The 13,667-nt window shown below is 39.5% G+C and overlaps 1 protein-coding gene across 1 annotated transcript in view; it reads right to left on the reverse strand.

The window, feature by feature from the left end:
• Positions 1-13,667, reverse strand: part of JMJD1C (jumonji domain containing 1C) — a 253,332-nt gene that overhangs the window by 79,535 nt on the left and 160,130 nt on the right. The window contains exon 3 of the mRNA XM_019538464.1: positions 6,493-6,606. Within this exon, the coding sequence (XP_019394009.1) occupies positions 6,493-6,606 (114 nt within the window). The remainder of the gene's footprint in view (positions 1-6,492; positions 6,607-13,667) is intronic.

The following is a 13,667-nucleotide window of genomic DNA, read 5'->3' on the forward strand; positions in this document are numbered from 1 at the left end:
GCCCTGCGGAACCCCACTGCCCACGTCCTTCCAGGTCGAGAAGAACCCATCCACTACCACCCTCTGGGTGCGGCCCTCCAACCAGTTAGCGACCCATTTGACTGTGTGGGCATCGACACCACAGTCTCCCAGCTTTTTGATGAGGACAGGGTGAGAGACACCAGCATGGGTTTGCTGCAGGTAGATCTTGCCTGACAAACCTTATAGCCTTTTATGACCAGGTCACATGCTGCCTTGACACAGAAGCTGAGGCTAATGTCATCTACCTGGACTTTAAGAAGGCCTTCAACACAGTTTCGCATCCTATTCTAATAGGGAAGTTAGCAGACTGTGGGGGTGGATGCTTACAGTCAGGCGGGTGGCCACCTGGCTTAGGGACCGCACCCAGAGAGTGGTGGTGCTGGACAGGTCGTTCTTGGCCTGGAAGGAGGTAGGCAGTGGTGTTATTTAATATCTTCATCAGCAAATTTGGACATGGGTGTGGAGAGACCCTCTCCAAGTTAGCAAACACACCAGAGGGCAGGGAGCAGATACAGGCGGACCCGGACAGGTTGGATCAATGGGCAGAACGAAATAGGATGCAATTCAACAAAAATAAAAATGCAAGGTACTCCACCTTGGGAGGAGGAATCCCCAGCACACCTATAGGCTGAGAGATGACCTCCTCAACAGCTCAGCAGCTAAGAGGGATCTTGGAGTCATAGCTGACTCCAAGATGAACATGAGCTGGCAGTGTAATGATGCCATCAACAAAGCCAATCGCACCTTGTCATGCATTAGCAGATGCATGACCAACAGACTGAGGGAGGTCATGCTCCCCCTCTCTGTGGCATTGGTCAGGCCACAGTTGGAGTACTGTGTCCAGTTTTAGGCACCACACTTCAAGAGAGACAGAGAATCTGGAGAGGGTTCAGAGGAGGGCTACTCTCATGATTAGTGGCCTCCGTGAAAGACCCTACAAGGGGAGGTTGAGGGATCTGGATCTCTTCAGCCTTCACAAGAGACAGCTGAGGGGAGACCTTGTAGCCGCCTATAAGTTTATCAAGGGAGGACAACAGGGAATTGGAGATGCACTATTTACCAGAGCACCTAAAAGAGTAACTAGGAATAATGGGTGCAAACTAGTAGAGAGTAGATTCAGGTTAGACATTAGGAAGGTTTTTTTTGTTTTGTTTTGTTTTTTTTACAGTAAGGGTGGCCAGAATCTGGAATGGGCTTCCAAGAGAGGTGGTGTTATCACCTAACTTGGAGGTCTTCAAGAGAAGTCTTGACAGTCACCTGGCTGGGGTCAACTGATCATGGTCTTCTTTCCTACCAGAGGCAGGGGGTCAGACACAATGATCCTCTGTGGTCCCTTCCTACTCTACAATCTATGAATCTGAAGTTCTAAATTTATTTATCAAGTATGAAGGTGATAAGGAGAAGATAATTCTTGTGATACAGCAAGTATGTCTATTTGGTACCAGTAAAAGGCACTGAATTTACAGCCACTGAAATTAAAGTTATATAGATATACTCTGGGAATCTATGCTCAAGATTCCTCAGAAAGTCCTGCCAAGAGGCCTCTACCTCTTTTTTTTATTTATTTATTTTTGCAGGGGCCATTTTTAATACTTTAATTTCCTTGATTAAGCAGTCTGCATTTTTTTCAGCTAAAACTAAAAAAACTACCAGTTATTCTGTTTCCTCCAGCTTGAGAATTTTGTCTTTGAACTAGGCTAAGACAGCTACCTAATTTCATATAGTTCATATAACTGTTGAGTGAGATGGTAATGTATTTCAGTCAAAACTGATATAGTCAGAGCTCATACAGGAGTTCTACAGAAAAAGAAAGTTATCAGAAACATTGTGTGTCCAATACTGATAGTATGACGAATATGTTTATTATCTTACTGACAGGAAATTTTATTATCATCTTACTAACAAATTCACTTGGAGGAGAAGAAGGTGATCAGGAAAAGTCAGTGTGGATTCACCAGGGCCAAGTCATGCCTGACCAACCTGATTGCCTTCTATGATGAGGCTACTGGCTCTGTGAATGTGGGGAGACCAGCGTGGTATACCTTGACTTTAGCAAGGCTTTTGATACGGTCTCCCACAACATTCTTGCAGGCAAACTAAGTAAGTATGGGCTGGACGAACACACTGTAAGGTGGATAGAAAACTGTTAAGTCTGGATCATTGGGCTCAAAGGATCAATGGCTCTATGTCTAGTTGGCAGCCAGTATCAAAGTGAAGTGCCCCGGGGCCAGTCCTAGGGGAAGTTTTGTTCAATATCTTCACTGACCTGGAAAACGGCACAGAGTACACCCTCAGCAAGTTTGCAGATGACACAAAGCTTGGGGGGGGGGAGAGGGAGCAGGGGTAGTAGATATGCAGGAGGTAGGATTGGGATTTAGCAAGACCTAGATAAACTGGAGGACTGGACCAAGAGAAGTCTCAGGAGGTTCAATAAAGACAAGTGCCAAGTCCTACACTTAGGACAGAACAATCCCTTGCATGGGTACAGGCTGGGGACTGACTGGCTAGGCAGCAGCTCTGCAGAAAAGGACCTGGGGGTTGCAATGAACTATAACAAGAATACGAGCCAAAAATGTGCCCTTGTTGCCAAGAAGGCTAATGGCATCTGAGCTGCATTGGTAGGAGTGTTGCCAGAAGATTGAGGGAAGTAATTATTCCCCTCTATTCTTCACTAGTGAGGCCACATCTGGAGTACTGTGTTCGGTTTTGGGGCCCCCACCACAGAAAGGATGTGGACAAATCAGAGAGACTCCAGCAGAGGGCAATGAAAATGGTGAGGGGGCTGGGGCACATGACTTCTGAGCACAGCCAAAGGGAACTGGGCTTATTTAGTCGAGAGAAAAGGGGACTTAATAACAGCCTTCCACTACCTGAAGGAGGGTTTGAAAGAGGATGGAGCTAGACTGTTCTCAGTGATGGCAGATGACAGAACAAGGAGCAATGGTCTCAAGTTGCAGCAAGAGTTTAGGTTAGATATTAGAAAAAAACTCTCTCACTACAGAGGTAGTAAGGCACTGGAACAGGTTACCCAGAGAGGGTGTGGAATTTCCATCCTCGGAGGTTTTAAAAACCTGACTAGACAAAGCTTTGGTAGGCATGATATAGCTGGGGAGGGTCCTGCTTTGAGCACAGGGTTGGATTAGATGACCTCCTGAGGTCCCTTCCAACCCTCATTTTCTATGAAATCTATGAAACTCGTGTGTTAGAGCACTGAATCTGAACTTTGTTAGGGTCTTCCCATTTAAACCTTAAACAAAAATTTAAACCTTGCTTGTTTTGGCACTAAAGGATTAAGACTGTAGAGCTCCTACACACATGCAGGAAGCCTGCTCTGATGCACTGGAAATCCAGTGCATTGGAGCAGACTCAATTAAATAAATAGAGTCTGCCGGAACAGGGAAATTGATGCGCTCTGGCAGCCTTGTGTGTCATGTGTATTAGTGTCACCATGCATCTCTGCACTGGCAAAATGGCAACGGCGAGCTTTGAAATAAGACGTATCTGATGAGCATTATTTCAAATTGCCCCACTCTCATTTTTTCAGCATGGGGACATATGGTGATGCTGATACATGTGCCACACAGGCCGTTTTAATTAGCATGGCTCATTAAAGTGCCCAGCGCTATGCTGGAAACCCATGTAAAAAAATGCCCTTAGAACTTAGACTACAACAACGCACGATAAAAAAAAAAATGTAGTTCAACCATGAAGGTTTAAGACATTTAGGGACCTAAAGTATTATACACAGAAAATACTACTGTTAAGGGCCCAAACCAGAAGATTAAATACATTTAGAAAAGGATTAAAGTTGAATGATTTTTGCAAAGTTGTGTTAAGTGCTTTGTGTTCAATGGTATGATAACAGTATTCTGGTTTAAGCCTTTCCAAAAGAGGATAAAAAAATTAAAACTAATTTAGATTTTAAACTGCCTGAAAGAAGGCACATGTGTTTACATGGCAGTAACTTCAATGTTGGTACTCAACACATTAGTAGTTTTTCAAAAGAAAGCATGTTAAGTCACAGATCTTCCAAAAGAGAACACCCAGCATATCAGTAAATAAAGCTGTTTAATATATTATGCACATATAGTTCTACTGATGCATTTTACAGAAGTGTCCTTTAAAGCTGAAGAAATCCTCACAATTTTTATATGCACGTTAGAAACAAAAATGCTTAGTAACAAGGCACTGTGGTCCCCAGAAGTGAAGGTAAAACTATGCCTCTGAATACTGTTTCCAAAATATTTTAGGAACTGCTAACTATTTCAGTTATTTTTTATTAAATATTTGCACAACTGGTCAATGATGGTTAGAATCCTGGCACAGATCTGCATTCAATGTGCAAGTCAGAACCAGTCTTTATTATTCCATCAATACCTAAAAAAAAAACAAACAAACCCAAACTTTCCTTTTCAATGATCTCCTCATTGGTATAGCATAGAAAACTAATTTAGGTTTCTCTCAAGACCTAGCAATGTAGGATGGTCATACGTTAGTGCTCTAGCACCTAGGTCATCACAAAAGACGTATGGAAAACACATTTACCTCCCACTAACTCAGACTGTCTACTCCATGTCAGAAAGCAGGCCAACTGGAAGCAGAAGCTAGGGAAATCTTACACCAACGCCCTCTATGTATTATGAATCATATTGCACCTTTTTGGTGAAGTGACGAATTCTATTCCCCAATATCAAATCTGCCATGAAATTCCATTCATTAAAGTATTAGTATGAATGTAACTATCTTTGAAAGTCCTTAATGCAAGAACATAATGGACTGAAATATTTTCTAAAACCAATTATGTCAACATTAGCAATTCCAAGGATTCCAATTCTAGTTAAACTAAAAATCTCCAAAATCTAAAGCCAGTCTTTGAAAAATTTAGTGAAGCCTCTTCAACTCTCAAAACACTTTAAAATAGAAATAAATGCAAACATACTATGAAATACTGGAACTTAGATATTCCTTTGTTGTAACTGTGACACAGTGTTAATCAATAAGTATGATGATGTAGTCAGAAGTCATATGGCGTTTTCAAAAATTACTGCATTACTTTCATTTTATTTTCTCTCTTCAGGATAAACTCAGGAGTGAGAGAGTGCAGAGGACAAGCGCGTGGGAGCATAAGAGTAAGCATGTGTGAGAGAGAGAGACACACACACACACGTGCAATTTTGTGCGAATGCATGTGTGCGTGCCCAGGCATACACAATTTTTTTGACAATCATCTGCTACACTAAAGGATTCTAAACACTTATTGCATGGGACATATGTAGGTGTCTGCCAATTGGCCAGATGTCAGATGGCTTGACAAAATGCAACATTTCTCCCCCATAAATTCAGTTAGCTTCACTGTAAATTTGCTCAGGCTGCTCTGTAGGAATGCAACACAACCTTCTGCCAAAAGAAGGATGATTCCATCTACTGGAATAACATTTCTGGAGAGAAAGAACTTGTGCGTGTCTCATACAAACCACAAGAAAATTAAAGCAGGCATTTTCTCGGTGAATGAACGAGTTAGGAGACTGAAATTGGACTTAGGCAGTACAGGTTTTCAGTTTGTTTAGCGTCCTTAAATATTAATGCTACATCACAAAATAACCAAACCATTAAGTAAACTAAAATAATTAAATTCTAGCTATATAGTTCTTATTTTTCCATGTATGTGGCGGAGGGGAGGGGAATTACAGCAATTCTGAGTGTGGGAAAGATATTATACGGAACTGGATCAGCTGTTAACAAGCTCTCAAACAGTTTCAAAATGCTATCTTTGTATATCCTATAGAATATAATCCCAATCAGAAAAGAATTCATAGAAAGTAAGTAGTGGCAAACTGAAGTGTTTATTCAAACATTCAATTCTTTGTATTTGTCACATAAGAAATCTTTTGCAAACTTTTCCTTACAGAACACAAAATATTCTTGTTCTTAGGTTCTAGTCATCAGATCCTGCACAAACCTTATGTTCTGATCACAAATATAAGCTAACATCAGAACGTTTTTCTAATTAATAAAGGCTGCAATTAAGAAATCTTGAATAGTGGACAATGACCTATTTTGTCTACTGTCAGGAAGAAACAGTTTTCTTTCTTTAAAGTGAAAATGGACAGCTACTCCATTTAATGAAGTATTACTGTAACCTGAGGCTCAATAAACCAAAGTACAGCTTCAGAAGGGCAGACCATACACTATTATCTACTTGGTCATTATTGGTACTGGTTAATCTTTATCAAGTAAGCTATTTTACTTATAAAAATTGTATTGATAAGGGGCTGTGTAGTGTTTCTGCACCCCATCATCAGATTCACTACTAAAATCTGGCCATGTGACATGCTGAGCACCACTAGCCCTCAATGAATACCAGGAAATGAGGTGCTGATTATTACATAGTACTTGAACTGTAAAAAGTATGTGGAAAAGAAAATAAGTAGACTTCAATTAAACTAGATGTACACTACCCATGCTTCTTACCTGATAGGGCTGAAAGGCACTATCTTCAGTTACAAAATCCAGTTGTTTGTCCACAAGGAATTCTACTGCAGTGATTGAATTGTACACACTTTTTCCAACCAAGGGCTTGAATGTCTAAAAACAAAATTAAAAAAACAAAAAAAAAGGAAGCTGTCAGGGGTCAAAACAAAAAATCCAATTTCCCCACAGTTGCAGCAAACATAAAATGATGACACAACTGGTGTTTTAACAGAAACAACAGCAACACTTCTTTAAATAAAAAACAAGTTAATGCTTAATTATCTCTTAAGAAATCAGAGCAACAAGTACCAATTAAAATGTTTTTTCTTTAAGTTTTGCTTTTTGTTTTTGTACAATGATTGTAAAACCTGGGACAAGAAAAGGGAACTACAACATACATTCTTCCTTTTGCCCACTGTTGGGCAAGAACTTTAACCACAGAAGCTCAAAGTCCCACTTCAGAGCCCAGGATTGTACCATAGGTACATAGCTCACACTGAAATTCCCACTTCCTGTGTGCAGACGATGAGCATAGACGCATCTGCTTAAGAAAGCACATGGAAAGGAACTGCAGATAAGAGTTGCTCCATTCCCTTGCTGAATCTCCTCTTCCATTCTCCCTAGGCAGTTTTCCCTTGTTCTTCACTGCCTCTAAATGTCTCTTCTACTTCCCTCCTCCCTGCTACTCCTCCCCACTGCCAGCTGCTCCTGCAGAGCAGTCTCAGACCTGACAAGCCTCTCTGCTTAAGTTCCCTTCCCCCTCCTCCCTTGGGCATCTGGCAGGAAGCAGGAAACCTCCTCCACAATACAGGCAAGGAAAAGAAGTCCTACTAGTTCCTACATACTCTCCAGGAGAAAATGATGCATTTGGCCCAAGTGGGCAGCAGTAGCTGTAGATTTGTAAACCCTCCCACTTCATGGGACAGAAAAAAATCTTGCACAGAAAATGTGTGGGAAGAGAGTGAAATAGGGGAGGAAGGTTCTCCTGGAGAGATAGCAAAGAATCACTTCCATTGGTACGATTTCCAAATACAGAAGTGGAGCATGGGTGTGACTGGCTGGGGATGCATCAAGAGAAGAATGGTAAAATGAATCCCAGAAAAGTGACTTGAAGGTAAAGGAGAAAGAATGGAATTGAAAAACAGGTAGATAACAGGAAGATGAAGTTATTAAATGAATGAGGTAACAGAAGGAAGGAGGCTATGACTGTTAGCACAGACCATGTGCATAACACAAAGGGAAAAAGCAGGGAAAGAAGAAAATTATTATACAAGATAGAGAAAAAGGAATAAAGGGAAAAAAAATCACAAAAAGATAGAAAGCATACGGTTAGAACACAGGAAAGAACAGAAAGTATACGAAGCTTTGTGAACAGTGTACTATGCAATGCTTCAAGACATAAGGGTGACACCTAGTACTTACACAGGACCCTTTTCAACAACAGAGTTCAGTGCATCTTATAAAGAAAGTTATTATTACCCTCATTTAGAGACAGGAATACTGAGGTACAGCAAAATGAAGCAACTTGCCCAAGATAATTCAGCAGACAAATGGCAAGCCAAGTGACTTGCTCAACATCGCCCAGTAGGCCAGGAGCAGAGGAAAGAAACATTAAGTGTTTCAAGCATTTTGTGAAGTTCTCCCAAGTTTCGGTGTAATGCTCCACTGCCTTGCCCAAACTGCCTTTAATGTAGAAGATTGTATGCATGATTATAAGAAAACACGGCATAAAATAGTTGACCTGTGGCTATCAATTTCACCATGGACATCTAAGCAGGGCAGAATCTAGAAACTATGGCATGTAAAATATGTAATGAGAAAATTTGGGGGAGAGCCTATTCCATTAAAAAGTACTACCGTCAGCCCAAGTGTGCAAATATTGCGCAGTCTCACATGCGACTTTTTTCATGTTGAATTCCTCTCCCTTGTTTTTCATTTGTCTCCAAATCTAAAAATTAACACCCAGCTTTATCCAAGTCTAAATATAAGCCCAGTACAACATTACCCAAAAGTGTGGTCAATGCATTCACTATAGTAACTCCTCTAACATAATGAAAATGCAAATAATCAGACTCTTAAACTCTCCTAAATAAAGATCTTCAAAAGTCTGAATACTAATTAGAAAAAAGAAACAAACCTCTCATTCATACTAATTTACAAATTAGGAATAGGATTATGTCATCAGAAGGTACTGTTGAGCATATAAGGATGTTCCTTGCTAGTGGTATGAGTAAAAATTCCAGCACTAAATATATCTGGCATTTGTACAAGTGAAAAGGGATACTCCTATTATAGGAGTCCTATATCTTAGTTTATTATAAAAATACTCCATTTAAGATTATTTTGCTATACATTTAATATCCAGATTTAACATGCCAGGCTTCTACATTTAATTTCGTGATTATCTCTTTATATGTGGGGCTAAGTGAAGAGGAAGTATGTGGAAGTATACGGCATAAAGTTTGGAAATTCCGGATTCCAAATGGCTGATAATTACTTAACTTCTACTGCTGAAGGGCCTTTGCTCTAAAGCAGTTTTCACATATTGGGGCCTTGGATAGGTAGCTGTTTGAGTAAGTCAAGGATGTAGTTCATGACATCTATACCTAAACACACAATATAAAACAAAAAAGGGGATTCATCTATTTCAGATTCTGAGAGCTATTTAAGTTACGGATTAGCATCTGCACTCTACTTGCTCTTCAAATTAATTTTTTTAGTGCTGTCAAATTACTCTTGCAACAAAATTTATTCTTAATATAAATACCTGTATGTAGAAGGTAACTAACTAAACAAACACTACAGGCACAATGTTTTCTTTCAGGTTTTGTAGAAAACTACATAGCAAGTTACATGTGAACCACCAGATTGATTCCTGGCACTGCAAAATCTGGTCCCAAACACTATTTTAAAATGTGATTCTCCCCAGAAAATTAATTCTATTTCTCTTATCCTTTATCAAGCCAACACCCCAAAAAGCTGTGGGAACGCAGCTCCACATGGCAGATAGAAAGAAAATAAAGCAGAACTGTACAATGTTACATAACCTTGTAAAAGATGCAACTGGCCAGCTGAACATGCTTAAGTTGAGATTTCCCCAACTGTAACAGAAAGCATTATTATATGAAACATCTGCAAGGAAAAGGGTATCATTAAATCAGTAACCTGCCATATATAATGGGATCCAAAAACCCTATATATATATCTATATAGATCTCTACCTATCTATCTATATATATCAGTCCAAATGTTAGCAACTTGAGAAGTTTGTTTTTTCTACTCGGTAGCCTAGATACTGAGAATCCCAACATGCAGTGTTGCACCCCATGCATTATATAGGGCTACAAAAAAAAAAAAAAATCATCCAAGCCTCCTCTACCACTAAACAGCATGTAAAACATATAACAACAAGAAAATATAAGGAAAGGCTCAAATGGTCTCTTTATAAAGTTCTAGAGAAAAGAATTTCCCCTCTTTCAGTTAACAAGGCAATCAATGAACAAGATAAATCTCTGGAGGTCTGTATTTGCTGGAAACAAGGAAAACCAAACATCTTCAGCCAACTAATTCTTTTACCAGGACATCTCTCATAGTTTTACCATCTCCATCTGTTGCTAAGACTTAAACCTCTAAAAATCCTAATTAAGCAAAGCACTTAAGCACATGCTTAACTTTAAGTGACACAGGTCTTTTTCTGAACTGGTTCCTTCAATCTTATTCTCTTTGCCTGTATTATGATCCAGACCTTGGCAACAAGAACTTTATGAATACAAATGTTTAAATTTCTGTAATCACCAAGGTCATTATTATACATAGCTCTTACACTGACTCATCCTTCTCATCAGCTTTGTACTGCTTGGCAGGGGCAACTGGGACAGCTTTCAAACTGATGGCAAAAGTCACTTTCAGGCTTTTGAGAGAGAATTGGATGCAGAAATTAAGTGGATTAAAATATTGAAAAAAAAAATCTTGTTACTTCATAACAGTTTCTTAAACGTGTTCATGTTGAATATCATACCTTCAGAGAATAAAATTTTCTTGTGGGTGCCTTTTCCTTGCATGTGAAACCATGCAAACTGCCTTCCCATTTATCATCACAGCATCTGGGTAGCAATTACAAGCACCTTTTCCTTGAAGTACCAACAAAAAGAAAGCATATAATGCAATTTCAGTGCTTACAGTACAAGTGGTAAGCTGCTGGAAACAAGGGAAGCTGATACCATGTGACCAGCCAGTTCTCTGGGGGCCTCCAGCACATGATCAGAGGATTACCAGTGTGGTCTAAGAACCGCAAATTTAAGAACTGCTTACTAAAGAATATAAATTTATGTAAATCACAGTAATTAAACTGGCTAATTTTCATCTCAAAATACCCATTTTAGAAATGGAAAAACAATGGTGTGGTTTGTTTGCCAGATTATGTAAATTTATTATTATTATTATTATTATTCTTGTTTAGGTGGACCAGCTGCTTATAGCGCAATCTTCATTCCAAATAAATATGGTTTACATAGCTTTCTTATGTGCTGATTTACCTTTTTAAACTATTCATTAGCCTAAAGTAACAAACTACACTGAAAATGTACAACTTTGTATAAGTTATTTAATTATATAAATGGATACATTATATACAAAAGCAGGTTTTCAATTAAAAAGTCATAGTATTCAGCACCATTTGCTTCTTTGGCAACATACAGAAGTGATTTTATAAAGTTTTCCATTTAAACTATAATAGCTGAAAAATAAGTGCACACTATTAAGTAAACCTTTTCATATATTGTTTTCTATTCCAGCTGTTTTAATCCACAATAGAACAACATGCTGGCACCTGCTCATCATGCTACTAAATCGTTAGACCTCAAAAAAACTATAGTTTTCTTCCCATGTGTTTGTTGGCATGATGACTCAAAGACAAAACTACCAAGTGAAAAAGTTTAAAAGAGAAAAAAGATAATTAAGTAGTATTTCCAGTCCTATTTTGGTTCATTCCTCCTTGTGCAAGTCTCCTTTACACAAGCAGTATAGGTTGTTTGTATTTCCTGTAGCACAACTAGCCTATTTCTAAATTGAAAAACACATTATTTAGAACACATGACCCTACACACACCTCCTTCTAAGATGTCAAAGGGTTCTGAGAGTGTAGTTAAACAATCGATAAAATGGACTAAAAACGGTAATGATAATCATTAGAACTTAAGCAGCAATCAAGCAACAGTTTCTACTTTTTTTGGGCCAATCTGTTTGGTGGGGCTTTTCTTTCCATTTCTTTTTTGCTGCATCAGGAAGAAAAATATATGGATAGCGCCAAATATAATTAGAAAAGTTGAAACCTTCCATAGTATTTTCTTGTTCCTCAATATTAAAGGCAGAATTCTGAATCTACCAAAAAAGCTAAGTATTTATATTTGTGGAAATACAGTACTTTGCTTCTGTAAATAAGACACACAAAAGAATTTTAAAACGTATTTTACTCATTATTTTAATACTGTGTGTATCCAAAAACCCCCCACTACCTATATGTATTTCTGACAAATGTTTCAGGAACATAATAAAGGTATTTACTATGCAACTGATGAAAATTGAAATGTATGAAGTTTCAAAATTCAGGCCACATCTATAAGATAAACATACAGCCAGCTTTAAAAGAGACAAATAGTGTATCCATTATGCATGTAAATACTTAAGGAATGTGGAACATAATTATGCGGCGCAGTAAAATGCCAGTATAGCTTCTTTAAATCTGAAAGGGACGAAATATCTATCATTTTTTATAAATATAGCAAATGCTTTAGTATCTGGCTTCTCAAATTAATCTGGAATAAACACTTTATAATACATCCAAGTACACTGGAATGTGAGGAAATGTAAGCAGAATTTATGCATCAGTAATTCAAGACTGCAGATCTATTATTCTGCAAGGTACTGCCACAGCCTTAGGGAAGCTGCCATTTGATGAAAGTCACTGTGGGATAGTTCTGCTAACAGATGGACCATTATTCAATAGGACTACCAAAGACACCATAGTAAAGCAATGCAAAAATAGCTTTTCTAGTCAATATTCAGAGCTGGAAAAAAATATTCAACTACTGGTTACAAAAATGGCACCAACTAACTTATTAATTGACACACGCACTGCATGCTACATATTGCAAACTAAAATAAACCCCCTCTGCTGTGTAGATGTCTGCCTTTCTATTATGGCCTATCACTATATAGGAAGAAATGCTCAGAACAACTGTATCCTGTTTGGAGCTCCATGCTGCACTACATTCCTTTCACATGAGAAAAAGCAGACCAGATCAGCCCTCCCTGAAAGGCATTTTTTAAATAAATCAGCCACAGTCCTTAAAACACAACTCAGCTGCTCAGCACACCCCATGTTAAAAGCACACCATTTAAAATGTAATAGGAAACACATACATCAATTCAAAATGGTGGAAAAATATAAGCTCCTGCTCCACTCCAAGTCCTTCCAAAAGGCAATCTTTTTGTCAAGACTTTTGCTGGCACATGGGCTCTCCAACACCAAGTCTGCAATTAATAAGTCTGAACAGAACTCAAAAGTGGAGTGGGACTTTTCAAGCTTTGTGCAGCCCAACAACCCCATCGCTGGGTCCTTCAGGGCTCCCAGGCAGGGGCTTGGGAAAACACCAAATACTGCTGGAAACGGGCTCCGCCAGCTGGGGGGAGCAAAAAGATAAGGAACTGAAAAAAACTCCAGAGACATAGATATTTCTATATATGTACAGAGATAGATATATACACACACACACAAGTATTTATGTCTATATCTGCACATATATTATGTATCTCTATCCATCTAGCTCTACGTTCTTTTCTTCTGTCCTAGCAATGAGCTGGGTCCGAGTATACTGTTTAAATCGGACGACTACCGCAGGAAAAGAGACACCCGCAGGGCCCCTCCGCCCCGCCGTGGGCGGCCAAAGCCGCGGAGACGATACAAACCTCAGTGGGCCCAGGCCAGGCGCCGGGAGCCCCGCGGCGCGAGGCGGCCCCGCTCACAAGTCATGGCCGCGGCGCGGCTGGGTGGGCGGGTGCGGCGCGGCGTGTCCGGGGCTCGCTCCAGCCAGTCCTCGGGCTCCGCAGACCAGAAGAAAATGGTGCTCAAGCCCCGATTTCCGGATTCGGGCACATCGCCGCTCCGGGCGGGGGCG

This window comes from Crocodylus porosus, unplaced genomic scaffold (assembly GCF_001723895.1).
Source record: "Crocodylus porosus isolate Cpor-Errol unplaced genomic scaffold, CroPor_comp1, whole genome shotgun sequence".
NCBI lineage: Eukaryota > Metazoa > Chordata > Crocodylia > Crocodylidae > Crocodylus > Crocodylus porosus.